Source organism: Phragmites australis, chromosome 16, assembly GCF_958298935.1.
Source record: "Phragmites australis chromosome 16, lpPhrAust1.1, whole genome shotgun sequence".
NCBI lineage: Eukaryota > Viridiplantae > Streptophyta > Magnoliopsida > Poales > Poaceae > Phragmites > Phragmites australis.
This window is the reverse complement of record NC_084936.1, coordinates 22,845,950-22,864,866: the sequence shown is the minus strand read 5'-3', so window position 1 is coordinate 22,864,866 and position 18,917 is coordinate 22,845,950. Positions and strand designations below refer to the sequence as shown.

The window sequence follows — 18,917 nt, the reverse complement described above, 5'->3', positions numbered from 1 at the left end:
CTGAACAGTATTGATGGGGCCCATTGAACAATGCTTTGATGGGCTGGATCTAGGCATGGGCTTCGGCTTGCATAGAGCTGGCCCACCAGGGAGAAACGATAACATGCCGATCGGGCTAATGGGCTGAGGACACTGAGCTAGCCACAACTCGGCGGCCCACCAGGCGACAAGTGTGTGGTATTGTCGGGCAGAGCAAAGCGGCAACGGAGGGGGCGGCAACGAGAAATTGCGGCAGTGGATCATCGGAGACTTGCCGGAGTTGCGCTCCCACCTGGCTTTCACGACGACGGTTACAAGCCAGACATCTACACGCGATGGGGAGTCCATTTTGCTATTCCTCATCAACAGGTAGCGGCCGGAGCACACCCATATGGTGGCCAGAGATGGGGACAACAACGATAGAGAAAATGGGCAACGCTTCCCCTATTCTAGCATGGTCTACCTACAAGGGAAAGGATCATAGTGCTCCTGGGCTACTTGGCACGACGGTTGTCTCACACAAAGAGCAAGGAGGAGCGCTGGTGGCGACCATGGCGCGGTGGCGGGGAAAATCCCATGGCCAACATCTTGCCCGTGAAGGTGGGTCACATAGTCCAAAGACATGCTACCTAGGGGGAGCAGAAGGAGATGGGGAGGTTCACCGGCGTCTCTGGAGAAGGAAAGGCGGTCGGCAGTGGAGGGATGCGTGGTGGCGGTGTCAGCAATGAGCCAGCTCTGCGTCCTCGTGCTTCTTTCTAGCGTCTGGACAAAGGAGGGCAGCACACAGGTGGATGGTGAGCTCCTCGACTACTCATGGGGAAGATGGGGTGGTGATTTTGCACCTGCGGCATTTTTGCCTGATGGTCTTTGCCTCTTGGTATATCCAGACAATAGGTAGGAACATAAACTGAAACATTCTAGAGCGACCCTGCTCCTGCCATAATATTTGCACATTGGACGTGACGGTGCGGGATGTAGATGGGTGAGAACGGGGAAAAGGGGTCCGTCGTGCCCATTTTATAGAGGGGAGAAAGTAGGAGGTGGCAGCGTCATCTCGTGCTCCCGATGAATAGAGAGGCGGCGCCTACCGAAAGAGCCATGGCGCATGACAACGTGGCCACCGGTCATCCAGGGGAGGCGTGTCACGAAGTCGCGCATGTGTCAGGCTTTTCGGTGCGCGCGCTGAGAGCGGAGAGAGGGAGATGGTTGGAGAGGGAGAGAGAGAAAGCGGGTGAGGAAGTTTCCATGCTTTGATGTCGGGGAAAAGCGGCGCGACGTAGCTTGACTAGGAACAATGCGGGGGCGAGCTAAAGGAGGGAGAAGGGTCGGGGCGGCCGGTCCCACTCGTCAGTGAGGGAGGGCGAGAGGAAGTGTGCGGCTGGGCTGGCGCTCGTGCGCGTGTGAGTCGAGACATGCGAGCATCCGAGTTGGGCCAGCACACATGTTATGGCCCGTGTGCAGAGGAGAGGGGGTGTCGGGCTACTGAGGTTGGCTGGGCTGGGCGATGGGCTAGGCCGAAGAGAAAAGGGAAGAGGCGGCCCAAGAAGAATAAAAAAGGAAATGGAATTGATTGGGATAAATTCAAATAGAAATATTTGAATTTGGAAATGGATTTGAATTTGGTATTAATTCAAATAAGTTTATTTGAATTAGGAAGTGGATTTGAACTTGAAGCACTTATTTTTGGGAGAGGTTTGAATTCAAAGGATTTTGAATTTATTTGGATTTCAACTAAATTGAATCTAAGGATTTAGATTTGAATTTGAGAGACATTCAAATTGAAATCTCCACTTAAAGATCCATAAAAACAAAATAAACCAAAGATGCATATGATCAATTTATTGCAGGGATTAATTTAGAATTTAATTTAGTGCTCTTTGGAATACTTAGCCAAAATAATATATTTGAATATATACATACATGTATATATATATATATATTTAAATATATATATTGCTTTGCTTTTATGTTGTTTTAAATAATTAGATTTTTTTAAAAGGAGTGAATTTTGTTATAATCTAAATACTAAAGGATGTTACATCTTCCACGATGGAATCCACTATGTAGCATAAAGGATCCTAAGCCTCAAAAGGCCTATGTTCTTTTTTTGTCAATTTTGGAGATGCTCGTCTAGAAACCCTCTTGTAACAGACTTGTAAATTACCATCCAATCAAACATTAGTATCCTTCAATGATGTTTTAGTGTCATGGTGTCCAAGGGCATGTAATAAAGTAGCACATGAGCTTGCTAGCTTTGGTGCTCAGTCAGGTGTTGAGACTAGTACTTTTGAGGGTTCTAATGCCCCTGACTTTGTAAACGTTTTGGTCAACAATGAGTCTGTTGTTGTGGCCGGGTAGTGGAATGAGCATGTTCCTATAAAAAAAACTACCAACCGGCCTTCATTGCTATTTCAATATTCCAGGAGAGAAATTACATGTCGATGCCTGATCTATGTGAGGAGTGAGACATCAGATTCAAACTCACCCAAATCTCTTTGTCTCGCATTGTTCATACTAACAGCTCTTCGGGTTACTTGAGAAGAGTTTCACCTGGAGTCCATGTGATATATAACAATTTCATGCTACTCTCAGTCAATAGGTCCTTGCACACTTTTCCAAAGCCACCCTTTCCAATAATTCTTGATTCATAGAAATCATATATAACCACATGAAGCATCTGCAGTGGGATTGCATATATACCTTTTCCTCTTTTACATATTAGATCTAATCCTTGACCATTCTTACCCCATCTTCAATGCGAGCCATGCTTCACAATGCAACATATCACAATAGCACAACAGAGAGAATGAGTCATCCAACTAGTGTTGGAGTAGAAATGTGTACAATAATCCTAACAAACATAGAACAAGACTATTGCCATGAAAATCTATTTACGGCTTGTTGCCATCAAGTTGGACATCAACCCTACTTCTGAAATTAAGGATGTCTCCACTCAGATTGTTGTTTCACGTGTCAAATAACTTCAACTATGTGAATCATATTAGTGAATTTGGAATCACCCTAGACAAAATGATCCTTAACAAATATATCTCTACAAGGGGTGCAATGGATGCAAGTGAAGGTGATAACACACCACTTACACCCATTTCCCGAAACTCAACTACAACTATGATCATGTTTGGAAATTCCTCCGAAACAATGCCTTCTCAAGGTTCACAAAAGTTGTACATAATCCAATTCTTTGCAAAATGGAAGAGGTAGCCAAATGAGCTTATTGCTAACATCAATATTGTAGGAGAGACACTACACAATGATGCAATATTCTATTGTGTGCCGCCTTCTATATGGATGAAGGCATGTGGCCCTTGGCTGAACAGGGGCACATGCCCCCTATGTGTTGTTGAATTTAAATAGCTGTCCAAAAATCAGAGAGAGGCCTCCGTACCTAGTGCCGCTCTCTTATTCAGGTTGGGCTATGTGTCCATGAGGTGGCTCAAGGTCTTCTCCGACAAGCTGTGCACATGCATCAACCACTTCGCTCAGTGTCCTTATCTCCACCGACATGCCCTAAAATGTTGTAGACGTAGAGGCTCTGGCCTAACGGGCTTCACTTAGACTGACCCGACATTTCTCATTAACTTTAAATGAATTCGGATCATATATCAACACAGGTTGTTGCCACCCTGATTAGATATGAATACCTTTCCTCTTGCACTAACCGAGTTTTTCCATTAACATTATATTATTGCCCGTTACCCCTACCCCTTCTGGCCGCTCCCAAGCCACAACCATGCACGTTTTTCATTTTCTCTCCCCTTTAAAATGGAAAATCCCTTTCCTTAAGGAAACAACAACTAATCAACTTGTGAATTGTGAACAAGAGTTATAGGTGAAAGATATAGAACAATAATGTTCACTCCACCCTGCTCGCCTGCAGTAGGCAATCATGTAGATGAACATGTCCTTGTAGATCAAAATGGGGGTATACAGTAAGAGCATTTCCAATAGCCTCCTTAAAACTTACTCCCTATATCTCCATATAGGGAGTCATCCTAAAAAAATTCTCCCTATATTTCTACACTCTCCAACATACTCTCTATACCACAATCCCTATATTTCAACGGCTCTCTCTCCTATCTCACCGACAGGCGGAACCCTAGCTGTCAGCTCCATCTCTCTCATGAACTCCTCCACACACGCAGTAGAGCAACCACGAGGTCTACCATGTCCTCTCATCTCTCCACCCAAATCCACCACCTCGCCAGACTTGGAGCTGATGGTCGCCTCCGTCTTCGTCGCTCTCGGGACAGGAGAAGAAGCCACCATAAACAACAGTGGTGCCGGTGCATGAGGAAGGGACCGCGAGGAGGGGAAAAGGAGAGGGGCACGAGCATCAGCATGCTCACCATGAACTTAGCTTGGACTGGCTGGGCTCGTGGCAGTAGATCGACGGAGGGGCGGTGGTGGAGCTTGAGCTCGGTGACGGGGAAGAAGCTCCCGAACGTGAGCTGCATGGCCGGATCGATGAGGTGGACGATGTGGTCGTGAGAGAGGGCGGTTGGGCAAGTGCAGGACAAAGGGCATAGGACGGTGGGCCGCTCGCATGGGAAGAGGGGCCCGGGAGGGAGGCTGGGCACGAGATGGCCAAAAAAGGGCAGATAGGGAGCCGATGCTCACTCGCCACAAGTAGCGAGCGACATGAGCTAGATAGGGGGTCGGTAAGTTTAGGGAGGCAAATACAGAGTCTGTTAGAACTTGTTTTTCCCTCTTAAATATCAAAATTTGACTATAAAGAGCCATATAACTAGGCTCTTAGAAATGCTCTAAGGTCGTGTGAATTACTGATAGAACTTTGGATAAACATACACGTTAGGCCTAGCTAGTGTTGGATAATTGAAGGGAACCTATCCTTGTTCTGCGCTTCTGCTGTCAGGTATACAATCATGCATGCAAACGGGGTACGCACCGAGACACTCGACACTCGACCCGTGTGTACGACGTCCAGAGCAGCGGGTACGATCGTGCCAATAATGGAGGGGCGCAGCCGCACTGCCGGGCGCGGCTGGTGCCCCAGTTGGTGGCAGCGCACGGCCCGCCAGTTGGACACGGACGCGACGCGGCGTCCAAGGCCCGGCTTGGTTTGGCACGTCCGTCCGTCCGTCTACTACGGCATTGCCGCATTGGCACGTCGCGCTCGATCCATCCGGCCGGCGTTGCTCGCTCCTCACGCGATGTGGCGCCTGCGGGGGCACGGACGGAAGGTCCGCCATCTCTCCATCCCAACCCTCGGTGCGGCGGTGGTCCTACTGTGCTGCGTGCTTGCTCCTACTTGACGGCTGGCCGGAGTCATGCTAGCTTAAATGTGGCGCTGGGATGGGGATGTACGCTTGAAAGCTAGGCTACTAGCTCTTTCTTTACCTGGTTGGGAGCAGCCGAACAACAAGCACGAGAGCCACATACCAAGTTCAAGTTGTTAAAGGTAAGTTAGCTGCACTTGCAAATCGGGCGATGCCTAAGTATGAACCAGGATCACCAGAGCTAAAAGGAATAGCGTGAAAAGATGAACATCAGGGTTCAAATTTTTTCACAAAACCACTTGTTTGGTGTGAATCTGTCCACCACATGTGATCCCTTGCGTGTTCCATGCTATCTTGTGCGCAGTACGGACTAGTACAATTTCGGATCCATCTGTGCACTCACTATAACCGATGCCAAACAGAACTCCACAAGACAAACAAAACAAAACAAAACAAAGGGGGAAAACAGAACAAAATGAAGAGAAACAGGGGGAAGTAAAATCCATGGTAATGCATGACAGTTCCGGTCATAGTCGCCTGTGATGCGGCGGCAAATTATACAGGTTCCCAGTGGCCGTCGTCATCACCTGATAGCTCCACTGAATCGGCTGTGCAGCCTCAGATATATTATTCGTACCGCAGCGCCCATGGTCTCCCCAGCTCGTCTGGCACTGTTACTCGTCTCGTTGCCCTCTCAAAACCGTCGTTATCTCAGCTCGCAAGATCATTAGTATCTGTAATCCTCCAACCAATGCAATAAACTTTATCTATGAATGAACAGGCTTTTCCGTTCCGGTGGAAGTACATATGCAAGTGGCCTTCACTGGGATGGAAAGATGACTTCATAAAGCAGAAGCAGCAGCTTGCTTGCGTTTGCTGGCTAATCGCTGTTTGGGTGGATCAATCATGCATGCACTACGCTCGCATCTCTTTTGCGCTCCTGTTCCCAGAAATCGCCAACCACTAGGCGTCCAGATCGCCAAATTGATCGAAGCGGGAAAGGCATATGGCCAAACCGGCCCAGGACGTCGTCGTCCTCCCGAGCTCGCGGCGCACCTGACGACCACCGTGCGTGACATGGAGAGCCACTGCCGTGCGCTCACCTATTCATAGAGATGCAGGTGGCCGTTTTCGACGGTGTAAACTATGCGCAGTTTTCAAAGATTTGGTTAACTGATCCGTGTAAATTCACGTCTAAAGTATTCGCACCATGGTTATCCATGAGGACGATGGACGCACCATGACGACTTGACGAGTTCTATGCTTTAAGCCTGTTGAAGTGTTGATCGAGTTGGCTATTTCAAGTCCCAACCACACCACTATGAATGTTGTATATATAATGATCTTTTAAAAATGAGTGCTGCATAATTAATCAATTTGATGGCGTGTTAACATTTGCAGACACGTCATACTGCTGTCCCATCTAGTCGTTAGTGACTTATTGGCTTTGCATCTACTCTTAATGCTTAAGGTTATCTTGTATGCAAGGGCAAAACAGTGATCGAGCCTTTGCAATTTCACGAAAAAAAAAAGCTAAGTCCACTGAAATTCACTGAAAAACAAGAATTAAGTGAGAACCGTGCCCTCCCCCTCACTCTATGCTGGGTCTACCCATGCTTAGATGGCTCTTTTATGTGTGATCCAAGTGCAACACGCTAACACAAGCAACTATGCTTGGATAGCTGGATGCATCCTCAGTGGTTATCTTTCTTGCGGGTATAGTGAGTGAACTTCAGCCATGAAACCGAAATCAGTGCATGCATGGTGCCGGCACCAGTCGAGCCATTACATGATCATAATAAACTATGAGACGTAGACGAACTAAATAATACAATAATGACATGAAAAATTGCAGTTAGTGGGATTGTCGCTGATAGACGGGCTCAGCAAATCAAGTAACCTGCAGGGGATTTTTTTTTCATTTTTTTGTTACAATTTTTTGTTTTAGAAGCTGTTTTGCTCATAGGCAAAGTTACCAATGTGAAGTTATTGTCAATCCTAACCTTGTGCAGCTGCACAAATCTTTGTGATACATCCATGTCAACAGCATGGTGGAAATCCCACATCTTCTTCAAGAATCTGTTCATTACACCCTGTCTCCCGAATTTGGCTGAAAAGGATATTCGGAAAACAACAGCGCCACAAGGGCACAGAAGTTCTCAAGTCTTAGTCTTCTCCAAAGGAGAATATTTATCCTGTTCATTGTTGCTGCTGAGCTGATCATATATATTCGCAATCATCAGAAGCATGCCCATTCGCAATCATCAGAAGCATTGGCCACTGAAGAGGAGAAAAGAGAAGAGAAAATATATTCCCATTTCCATTCACTAGCGAGCAAAAACAAAAAGGGAAGAAGCACCAAATTTTCTCAAGAAACAAAAGGCTCAATTAGCAAAAGCTGCGCTTCTGATGCTATAATTCCAATCCCATCATAGCAAAAATTACAGATGACTGAACAAAATTACCACTCCGATTGGGGTTCTCTTGGAGATGGTTTTCGGCACCACCGAATTGCTCCTCTTCTCCGAGCAAACCAAACAAAAATGTTGTGTGGCTTCTGTTTTGGCGTCCTTTTTTCTGAACGGACGGCAAGAGAGCTGCCGATTTTATTCTGTTTCGGCGTCTCGCCAACGATTCCAAACCGTTCTAGTCATCTCACCAATCGCAAAACCAAAACAAACCTAAACTAAAAAAATTAGAAGTGAAGCTCACACCTCAGGGATGTGGTGCTCCTCTCTTTCTCTCCGGCTCTCACTGTGCTCACCATTCTCAGCATCCTTGATGCTGGCCATGGAGACTTCTTGCACCTTCTTTGTCTCGTCCTCCTCCCCCTTGCTGCTACGGTCTCCAAAGGAGGACGCTCTGCTCGACATGGGCGTGGCCAGGTACGTCGGCTTCACGTCCCCGGCCATGATCACCAGTATCTTCTCCTCCCATATCGGTGGCGGCAGGTCCGAGGCCGGGGGCTTCGCGCTGTCGGCGCCGGAACCGTCCTCGTCGCCGCGGCCGGCGCCGCCTTCCAGGTAGCCGGACAGCTTCCAGTAGGAGCACGCAAGGATGAGGAGCGCGAAGGCTATGAGGCCCAGCATCGCGGCCAGGCCGCCGAAGAGGTACGGCACCGGCGAGTGCCATGCGGAATGTGCGGCGCTGCCGGCGGCTGCGGGAGCAACCACGGCCTTCGCCGCTGCCGCCGCCGTCCCATTGAACCCTACTCCTGGCCTCATTGCTTCTGCTGCTGTTGTACTCTTCTCCTTTGAGCTTCTGGCTCTGTGTTCTTGAGAGGTTTTGCTTTGCTTTACTGCAATGGTGTGTGAGAGTGCAGGGCAACGGGTATAGGGTTATTTATAAGAAGGGGAAAAGGAGGGAAAAAGGAGGGAAATTTGTCACGGCTTGGGTGGATTTGCTAAAAGAAAATCGTATATAGAATAAATTATGAGGTCACTCAGCCACTTTGAGCGAAGATTATATGGGCTCCGCAAGGTATAGTATTTGATTCTTGGATAACCATGGGAGTTGGCACAGGGGTGGCCATGCAAAATGGAAAAGAAACCTATTATGCTCTATGTTTCTCCTTTTGGGTGGCTTTTTACTCTTTCTTCTCAAATGTTTTGGGAGTACTTTAGCATTTGAGGGGTATTGGCCATGGGGGAAGCACTTATCCATAAGAAATGTGCCTTTAGCTTTGTCAAATTGCTACAGGCTAAGGGTATGCATCACTGTGTGTTATGTGGCACTGAGAAAAGCATAGTGCACCACCCTTAAATAATAGGACTTTGGTGTTGTTGGGTTCCGCCTCGACACAAGGATTTCTTACAACCAAAATTTCCACCTTATAACAAAAAGATTGTCCAGGCAATTATTAGGTTACAATAGTTGTTTTGCTTTGTTGTGCTACGCTGCCAATGTATGCTTCAAGTTTAATATGGTAATCTTTCAAATTGAAAACAGATTTTGTCTATGTTTAAAAAGATGCTTCCAACTAGTCGTCTATCAAAACGTATGCAAATAAATGATTATGAAAAAGCCACTGTGATAAGAAGAAGCCTAGGGGGCTACAGAAATAAATTTAAGATTTCACGGACCTCATCTTTACTTGTGAGCTGTGAGCGCCAATTGTCCCTGTTCTATTTATTTAAGAAAAAAAAGACGTACCATAACCACTTAGCTCATGACCGCCTCATTAGTTCTCCGAGTCTTAACAATATTGCACTGCAGAATTATGCACTGTTTTATAGGAAATCTCACAGACATTCCTGTCTCACCCAAAATCTCTTCTTTTTTTCCCCTGCGAAGAGCAATGCAGGATTATGTTCATATTCTACTTAGATACTCGATTCAATCTTATCCGGTGGCTGGAGCACTTGCCCAACACTATAATTACTTTTTGACGCAGCTCTTCAACCATTGATGATATTAGCAACTTGCAATGCCCCTTTATGGACAACTCTGTGCATGTTGATCAGATCAATGATTAGCATAACAATGGAAATGCATGTATTCCACTATTTCGCCTTACCTTTTTTAACTTTTTTCTTGTTGCTTTTCACTATTTATGCCCAGTTAATCTATGGGCTCTAGAAGAAAACATTTCCTCCCTGAATCTCCATTTGCCCAAACAACGACAGGAAAGGTGAATATTTTTTGTTGCTGAAACTGAGAGGGCACATTTTGTTGATGATTGTAACTCAACTACTACTAGTAAGGGCATTGTTTGGACAGTAGGAATTTCAAAGGAATTTCGCAAGAAACAGTCTAAATTCCCGAAGGATCCTACCGAAGATTTACAGTCCATATATATGCGCGGATGGTATCCCGTGCATATGCCATTGACGGCAAAAGACCAGAACTAGTGCTCCAGGTGCTCACCACCGCCTGCAGGCACGTACACTGGCGCCCGGACCCATCCATCCCACGTCCGATCCAGACCATAGGTGCTTCGAAGCACAGATACATGCGGCAGTAAGCGTGAAAATAGGTTGATTTTTTCAGACCGTCGGTCACCGACTATTTTAAATACTAATTGGATCTTAATATTAGATATTTAAAATAAATCTTAGATATCAAATTAAATCTCAAATAATTATATCGAATATCAAATTCGGATGTAGAAAATTAGATATCCATCGGATATTAGATAACCGAAAATAAAATTATATATATTCAAAAACTATTTAACAACTATCCAAGCTTATCTTTTTAAGCTTATAATTTTTCTATACAAAATCGAATGAAAATTAGTTTTATATAAAAATTATAATTCTCGACTAGACTTAAAATTTATCCGTCGGGCGCGCCGAGGCAACCAACCAGCGCGCACGAGAGGCCGCGCGGGTTGGGTCGCGCCCACCCGGCCGAGGGGACGCGGCTCCACTGGCGCGAGACGGCTGTGGGCGCGGCACGAGTAGCGCGGCGTCGCGTCGGTGGGACGTCGGGGTGATTCGGCGCGGACCGTAGTGGCCGCGCGAATATTGTGTTGTGTCGCAGCTTGATCGCGCCGGCGAGCATGATCGGGATTCCTATTGGCGACTGCCGCACAGCGCGCGGGCGAACGAGTGCGAGCGCCGGCCCCGCGGTTCGCCATTCCAGGGCCGGGGGGTCTAATCGGTCGCGTCCCGGGGGATTCCCTGCCGCCGAGCCGAATCTCTTTCTCGCGCGCGCACGGCAGATCAGATCAGTTGACATACGCTGGGCTGGTTGGGCATTACCGATGGTGGTGGTCTGGCTTGGCTCGATCTAATCGTCCTTCGTACGTGTAACATACTACTAACATGTATGGGTATTCCATCCGTCTCTATTCTGTAGCCATAGTGCGCGGGACATACATGCGATTGGGGCTTAAAGTGGGTAATTTGATCCATATCCTTGAGCAACTCACACCTCACAGTGCATTTCTTTTGGGTGCCCTTAGGCCTTTTACAATGTGTGCTTAAGTGAAGCCCAAAGAGGAGAGAGAGGGCATCGCTCCTCACATTGCAACCATCGATGCTGCGCAACTACTTGTGCCGACGCCTGAAGATTGAAAAAAGGAGAAAGTGGAACCCCGGCCCTTCGATTCCTTTGCGGTGGGGACAGTCCATGCTTGCCACGGCTGCCGTTGCCAAGATTTTTATTTATCTTGTGGGACCCACTATCAATGCCTCACACTGCGGCATAGTAAGTTCGAAGCCAAATTTAGATTCTGAGCCCACTTATTTTTCCTGGAATCTGCAGCACGCTGTGGAAGGCCTTAGTGCATTTTTAAAGGATTCTCTTCACGGATGATAATCTTTTTTTAAAGTATTTTTATTTACTTGTGCTGTAACGGTTTCTTTCTGTTACAAAGAGATTCTTAAAATCATTCCCTCTAAAATAAAATTTTCTTTCTTTTCTCTTCACAATTGAAGATGAAAAATAAAGAGAACAAGAATAGAACGAGGAATTAGAAAGAGAATGAAATGAAAGAATATGATTAGGATGGTCTTATAGCTTTGTCAGTGCCATATTTCACAAGGCGACAGGTTTAACTCCGGTAACAAATACTCGCTTTGGTTGCAAATGTAGATCGTTTTAGTATCCTCAACTATTCTCTAAATATAAGTCATTCTCGAACTTCTATGCATTTTTTCTCTCTTTTATTCCCATCTTACCATTGTTTAATAAATACTATCACTCTCATAAATGAATGAGTTATCTTTTCCAATACATAATAAATGAAGGGCAACAAGGTCATTTAATATACTTTTTTAATCTTTGTACACAAGTCTAAAACGATCTACATTTGCAATCGGAGGGAGTATTTGGTGACCATAGTGGGTTCACTAATAGTGCACTTAATTAAATTATGATGTATGGTGGTTGCTTATCCTGCATTGACTGCTACCGGCTATACATAGTTACTTATGGGTTTACTACATGGACCAGGGTTAACTAAGGTGCGTTTGGTAGGATTCTAAATTCTCTCAAAAATATTTTGATTTTAGTTCCTTTCTAATTTTTTAATCAGAATTACTTTATATAATCATTTAGCTAGTTTGATTAATTCCGATTCTGAAGAAAAGATGATAATTATAAATAAGAAGGAAGTAAGTTAAGAATAGGAGAAATCGTATTTTATCTGTTTCTCCCTTGTAATATAAAAAAGAGAAATGTGTATCCCGTTTCAGATTCAAATTCCCTTGCAATATAAAAAAGAAAAATATTTCTCCTGTTTGAAATTTAAATTACTTGTCAAAAATATCTTTCACAGAGATTCTACTTGTCCTAGTCCGAATCTGAAATGTTACTCTCTTTCAAACGTACCCTAAAAATTTCTACCAACTTACGTGCATGCACAAAGATCCACCACTATAATTTTGTTTTGCTTCACTACTCAACCGGAACTTATCGATTACAACCCTGAGCTTTTCGTATATTTGGCCCCAAAGGAAGAAAAGATTGTGAAAAACAAACCAGAGTGAAATAATTCCGAGTACTACTAGATCGAAGGCCCACCACTTTGCGCCCTGTCTGCCAACCCCTACCTGATGGATGATGATGATACACCCACAAGGGAGTGGGACCCACTTCATTTTTTCGATGCTGGGCCCACTGCCATCGTCACTGTCCACCGTACTTTAGCTATTCTTCGCAGGCAAATCCGCCGCGTACATGCAAGTAAACTTCTGTGACATGACAAAAGACAATTTTATGGTACCCACACATCACACACAAGTAGTTTCTCATGCAACTTCTCAGCTCCACATTGTACCGGCTTCAGTCCTGGGTATAACGAAAATACCATTATTACAGAAAAGATAATCACTATCAACTTAAGAACTGATATTTATATTTCTTATTCTTTTTTTATAGGACCGAAGTCCCTACCTTATGAGAAGACGTGTGTAGATGGAGGATCGAGCCCGCACCGGCCAGCTCCACTCTAACAAGCTGACCGCGGCACTACCGTACTATCTGTATTTATATTCCTTATTACTATCGGTTAGATCTATGAACGATAGTGATAATATATATCACTATCAGTTTTTAGCTCTAATATGTCGATGGGTATACTTATCATTACCGGTTTCAGATACAAATCGACAGTGATACTCAATCCAAAAATCAAAATCTAAACATGCGTAAAATAATTTATTCGATCTTTATATTACTAATCTTCATAATCATTGGTTTAAATCTTACTGATAATTAATTAAGTCACTAATAATTTCTTATCTCCAGAATCACTATATACTAAAACAAAAGATGCAGCCGCGCGCTCACAAAAGAACAACAAAATTGCCGGTTCATCGTCATCATAAAAAGAGACCATTAGCTGCACCCACCACATGTGCCTACCATGGCCAGTTGGGGTCTGCCACGACGACGAGGAAATAGTCATCGTCGTCCTCTTCCTCCTCCTCATCTGAGCTTCGGAGCCTCTTCGGATTCAGCTCATTGATGAGTAGTCCCAAATTTCATCATTGAAGGGGACCTCACTGATCCGAAGTCCGAGGATTGCGCCTTGTCTGAGCTCTCTGGTGGCGTCAGAGTCTCATCGTCGGACGAAGGTGTAGGGGTGGGTGGTGTGGTCAGAGATGGTGGTGATGGTGGGGGCGGTGGAGTGGTCGAAGCTAGAGATGGTGTTGGAGGGGGCGGCGAAGGTGGAGGGGACAGGGAGGAAGAGAGATAGAGAGAGAGTGCACGCATGTGGGAGCTGAACAATTTGCAGTGGAGAGTGAAACTTAAAGACTTTCAGAGAAGCCAAGCAAGCAGGGGACTGGAAGCCATACAATTTTGGGCTATCACTGTCGGTCTATAATTACAACCGACAGTGATAGTTATTATCACTGCCTATTATTAATGACATATCTTTTTATGAGATGGTATTACTGCCGGTAGCGATAATCATTATTACTGTCGATTTTTATTGGCTTGGTTTTTTATGTGCCCCTTGAGCTTATAAACCAGTAGTGATAAATTATAACTTGTGGTGATAATAGGACACGGATGAATCTTTCTGTAGTAGTGTACAAACATTGGACGTGGTAACATATAGCACATAATCAATGTATGGAGATGTGGATGTACCATAGGAACGTCGCCGAATGAATATATTGGGAGCAATTTATAGTCTGATTTCAGACAGGATCCGAAAAAAGAAGAGATTATCTGCTAATTTTTCTCCTAATTTATATTTATTTTTATTAGTAAAATGAGTCATATATATGTAGCTGGTAATGAGATGGGAGGATGGAGGATGAGGGGGTAAATTATTCAAATTTTAGAGATTTTTATTAGATGAGAGGAGCGTAGAAGAAGAGGTGACGCGATAACTAACTTATGTTTTATATAGTAAAGATTTTTTTATTTTTTATCTCGACTCTTTACAAGTTATTCTACAGCTCCAACGCATCTTTCATAGTTTCTTTTTAAAATGTATAACCTTGCTAAATAAATGTCACGGTTATGCTTACAGGAAAATGTTTATAAGCATGGTGATGATGGAAGAGCAACGCGGTCATTTCATCAACCATGTTAATTCATGTGCACGAATCAAGGCAATATATTTTAGAGGAAAAGAACATAGGTTAAGTGGTGTTACTAAGATAATCATACAAGCGTGGATCAGGTCTGCATAGAAGGCAATCAAAAAAAAAAAAAAAAAAACCCCACCTCTTTTGGATGGTTGTGATTGCCAAAAAATTTGAAGTTCCCAAATCTCCTCCTCCATGCACTTTCTATCCTGTTCTATTGCTGTGACCTATGCTCCCAACACCATGTCGCCTCTTCGCATTTGTCTCCTCCTGCTGCTCTTGCGAGGTACACCCACGGGTCACGGCCCTCCCCATCCTCATGCTATCATATAGGACCGAAAATGATGACTAGAGAGAATGAATATGTGTTTTCATAATTTCTTGTGAAATAGATTATCTTCTTCAATTTTTAATTACTCAACATACCTCAAAGCTTGAGCGGAAGAAAAATACTCAGAGAGAGAAAGCGAGATGGAAAGCTTGAGTGGATGGAATATGAACTATATGTTCCATTCAAAACTATTCTATGTATCTTTGTGACTAAAAACTCACGAGTTTAAAGATGAACGAAATAGAGACGAGATCACCGAATAAGTAAATTCTCCAAGATGATGATCTAGAGCCAAAGGAATTCAAGACCCCATCACATATGCATGTGTATGTGAATTCTATGCCTCTAGCATAAAAAAAAATCAACTTACCAAAGTGTTGAAATTATAGCTAAAAACGAAAATCAACAAAAAAAAATACCAAAAACTTGCAAACTTGCAATGGAACCAATAGAAAGAAACTAGAATGAGATAAATTCATGCATATGTAAAAACTTAAACTTCATTACTCAAAGAGGTCATCCTTATTTTAGACGGATTACAAAAATTTATCTCTCAAAACTCTCACATATTACAAAGACTAAACACTCATCTTTCTCTCCTCTAAAACTCTAACACAAAACACTCATATGGATGGCTCAAAGATGTGGTTTCCCAACCATATAAACCCCTCTATTTAGCCTAGGAAACTTGACCCCAAGTTTCCTTGATTATTCCCAAAATACCACTCTCTTATAGTATATTCCTACCTATCACCAGGGGTATTTTAGTCCATTTTCTCCTTCATTAATCGAATGACCGTAGCGCCTTCACTATTTAGCTTCACCTCGACGCAAGCTTCGCGATGATGCCACGTGCACTCCATCTGCTCACGGTTTTGTGGTCAAACCGGGAAACCGACTCGCACGCTTCTTAAGGCATGACTCATAGTTGCTTGCTTTGACCTCAAGCAAGTCCTTCAATGTTGATACATATCCTCCGTCTTGCGATCTTGACCGCCGGTAAGTCTCTCTCACTCCCGATCCCTCGAGCCGCTTTATCACTTGTACCGGCATCCCCTTCGCTTGACTTTGTTAACATGTCACCTTCATCAATATTCATTTCTTGTCTTGCTTGACATCCATGCGTACCGCTAGGATCATCCTTGACTCCGTCTGACCTCCTTGATCGTTCAGCATCAAGCACCCCGTTTAACCCCAATCACTTGCCATCGATCACCAAGTTGCATCCATCACCTGCACATCATAAGACCAGCAAACATGCATCTCTAGAACCATATAACATTATTACATGTTAGTCCAAATCGAAATCAAGATGAGAAATATCGGACGTAACAAAAATATGAACACCGAATGATCCGACGTTCACACCAGTGCAACACCAGACCATCCAATAAGTACAACTCCACTGGAACTTGGTTTGCATTCCTCTCTAGAAAAAATAGTCCGGTGATCACAAAATCCCAATACCGGATAATCCTGTGAACAGCTCAACATTTGCTTCAGAACTGAAAAGCTCTAGTGATACTCTCTGGTGTTCACACGCCCATCATCGGATCATCCGGTATGTACATCTTCATTGGAACCTAGTTTTTCAACCTCTCTGAAAATCTTTATTCGGTAAAGCCTCCGGTGATCACACGTGCACACACCGGAACATCCGATGAGGCTACCGCACAAGACTTTCACATTTGCACCATTCTCTGGAAAAATTAGTCTGGTGCTCACTCTCAGCCACACCGGACATTCGGTGAATGAATTTATCTCTGCCTCTGAGCCGAAAAGCTCCGGTGCTCACATCTACCACACACTGGACTTTTTGGTGAGGTCAAAACACTCACAGCGGACTATCCAGGGAGTGCAAACTTCCTGCATCGAGACACCGATACAAACTCCAATTCTTTTCAACTTTAGTTAAATAAAATCAACAATACAGTAGATAACTATGTATATGTTAACCAATAAAAACCACACAAACATCAATTAATTATTATATAAGATAAAATGAGATACATCTTATGTGCCTCATATTGACAGTGTTGCTGCTACAACCATCTCCTCCGGCACGCAAGGCAATGGCAATTGTCTTCACTGTGGCCCTGGCCGTTTGGAGTGCAAGAATTTCACAGAGTTAATCATGAAAAATTCCAAACAGTGACTAAATATTGTAATTACTAAAAGAGTATCTTCCATTCCGAAATAAAAAGAGTATCATCCATTCCGAAAAGAAAAAGAGTACCTTCCATAAATTCCTTGAACGGTTCGTTATAATGTTACTCCACAGGAACAGCTAGCTGAAACCGGCTCGAAGGCGTGTAGTTCTCTGTTGTGATCTTAGCTCATATGTGTTGGAATCCATGTGCCTAATGATCCCCCCAAAAGGTCAGCTATAACATGATTTGGCTCTCGCTTTTGCCTGCAGGAAAAATTTGGCCATCATGAGCTCGCAGAAGTTAGATCTGCACGAACGCTGGTTGCTAGGATAGCTGCATTGGATAAGCAAAAGCAACTCTGCATAAATATGACTTTGGAAAGTCAGAATCGAATTCTTATTTCATAGCTAGTGGAATGGTTGGCCTCTTAAACTACCAACAAATTAGATGTCACCTCACGGCAAACTAATCTCCCAAGGGAAGGAGGAGGAGGAGATGAGTACGCATGCCCTAAAACTGATCTGGCGTCCTTGTACTCGTTTTGGTCTACATGTCACCGCAGGAGTGGAGTTTAGGAGAAGGGGGAGCACGAGGACAAGCAAAGGTACAACCCAGCTTCAAGGATTGAAACTCTTTGGATGATTGTTCATAAATAAATCCATTGCTTTGAAATTAGACCTGAGCAAAACCTAGGCTGGGTCGGGTCAGCAAAAAGCTTAGATTCCTTCGGGTTGATACGCTACTACCCAAACCGCCCATGACAAGCTGTCGCGCCGGGTCGGGCTACCCAGTGTTACTTACGTTGCAGAAAATAAATAAAAAAAGATGTGTTTCGGGGCCCGGTACCTTCGGGCTGCCTGGACCCATAACAAGCTGTCACTTATCGGGCTAGGCTGGGGCTAGGCCAACTCGATTTGCTCAGGTCTATTTGAAATATATGGTTGTAACAAAGTTTGGCAAAAATTCAAGATTAGATAACATACGCGACCGTATTTACTGAAATATATAATATGTCATCGTATTTGTAATTTTAGCATATGTATTCGACACCTTATTTATTGAAAACTGACTTTCGGTACACCGTACATCGAAAAAACGCAGACCCGGCCATATTCAGTACACGAGGTGCCGAATATAGTAGTCCATTCGGCACTTCTGTGCCGGAAATCAATTGTATTCGGCACATGAGGTGCCGAATATGGGCTACAGTGCCATATTTGGCACATCATGTGCCGAATATGGCCTGGCCTGGTTGTCACATCTGCTTTTGTCGCATCGTTGTCGCTTCGATGTTTGCTTTCTGCGCAAATAGTCGGCATGCATGCATGTTGCTTTCTTTTTTTCGCATCGGTGTGTCACGTTGCCTGCAGCGTGCTACAAAATGAGGAGTGAGGAGGAGCAGCAGAGGCGAGCAACGGAGCGCGAGGTGAGGAGCAGCAACGCAGCGCGAGGTGAGGAGCAGTATTGCAAGGAGAGGAGGAGTAGCATCACAAGGACATGAATAGCAGCAGCGCAATATTAGTTATAGTAAGTATTTAGATTATGTAGGTAATTAATATAGATTAGTAATAATAATAAGAGTGAGTAGATTGTTTAAGGCGATCAATTAGATTTAATAAATTATATTAAGTTGATATATTGAAGTACTTAGATTATGTATATAATTAATGCTTAGATTAGTAATAGTAATTAGAGTAAGTAGATTGAT

General features: G+C 44.1%; 1 protein-coding gene across 1 annotated transcript; it reads right to left on the bottom strand.

The window, feature by feature from the left end:
- Positions 1-7,600: 7,600 nt before the first annotated feature.
- Positions 7,601-8,553, bottom strand: LOC133895655 (protein GLUTAMINE DUMPER 2-like). The gene has a single exon (XM_062336119.1). The coding sequence runs from the start codon at positions 8,459-8,461 to the stop codon at positions 7,946-7,948; it is 516 nt and encodes a 171-aa protein (XP_062192103.1). The 5' UTR covers positions 8,462-8,553; the 3' UTR covers positions 7,601-7,945.
- Between the last annotated feature and the right edge of the window lie 10,364 nt (positions 8,554-18,917).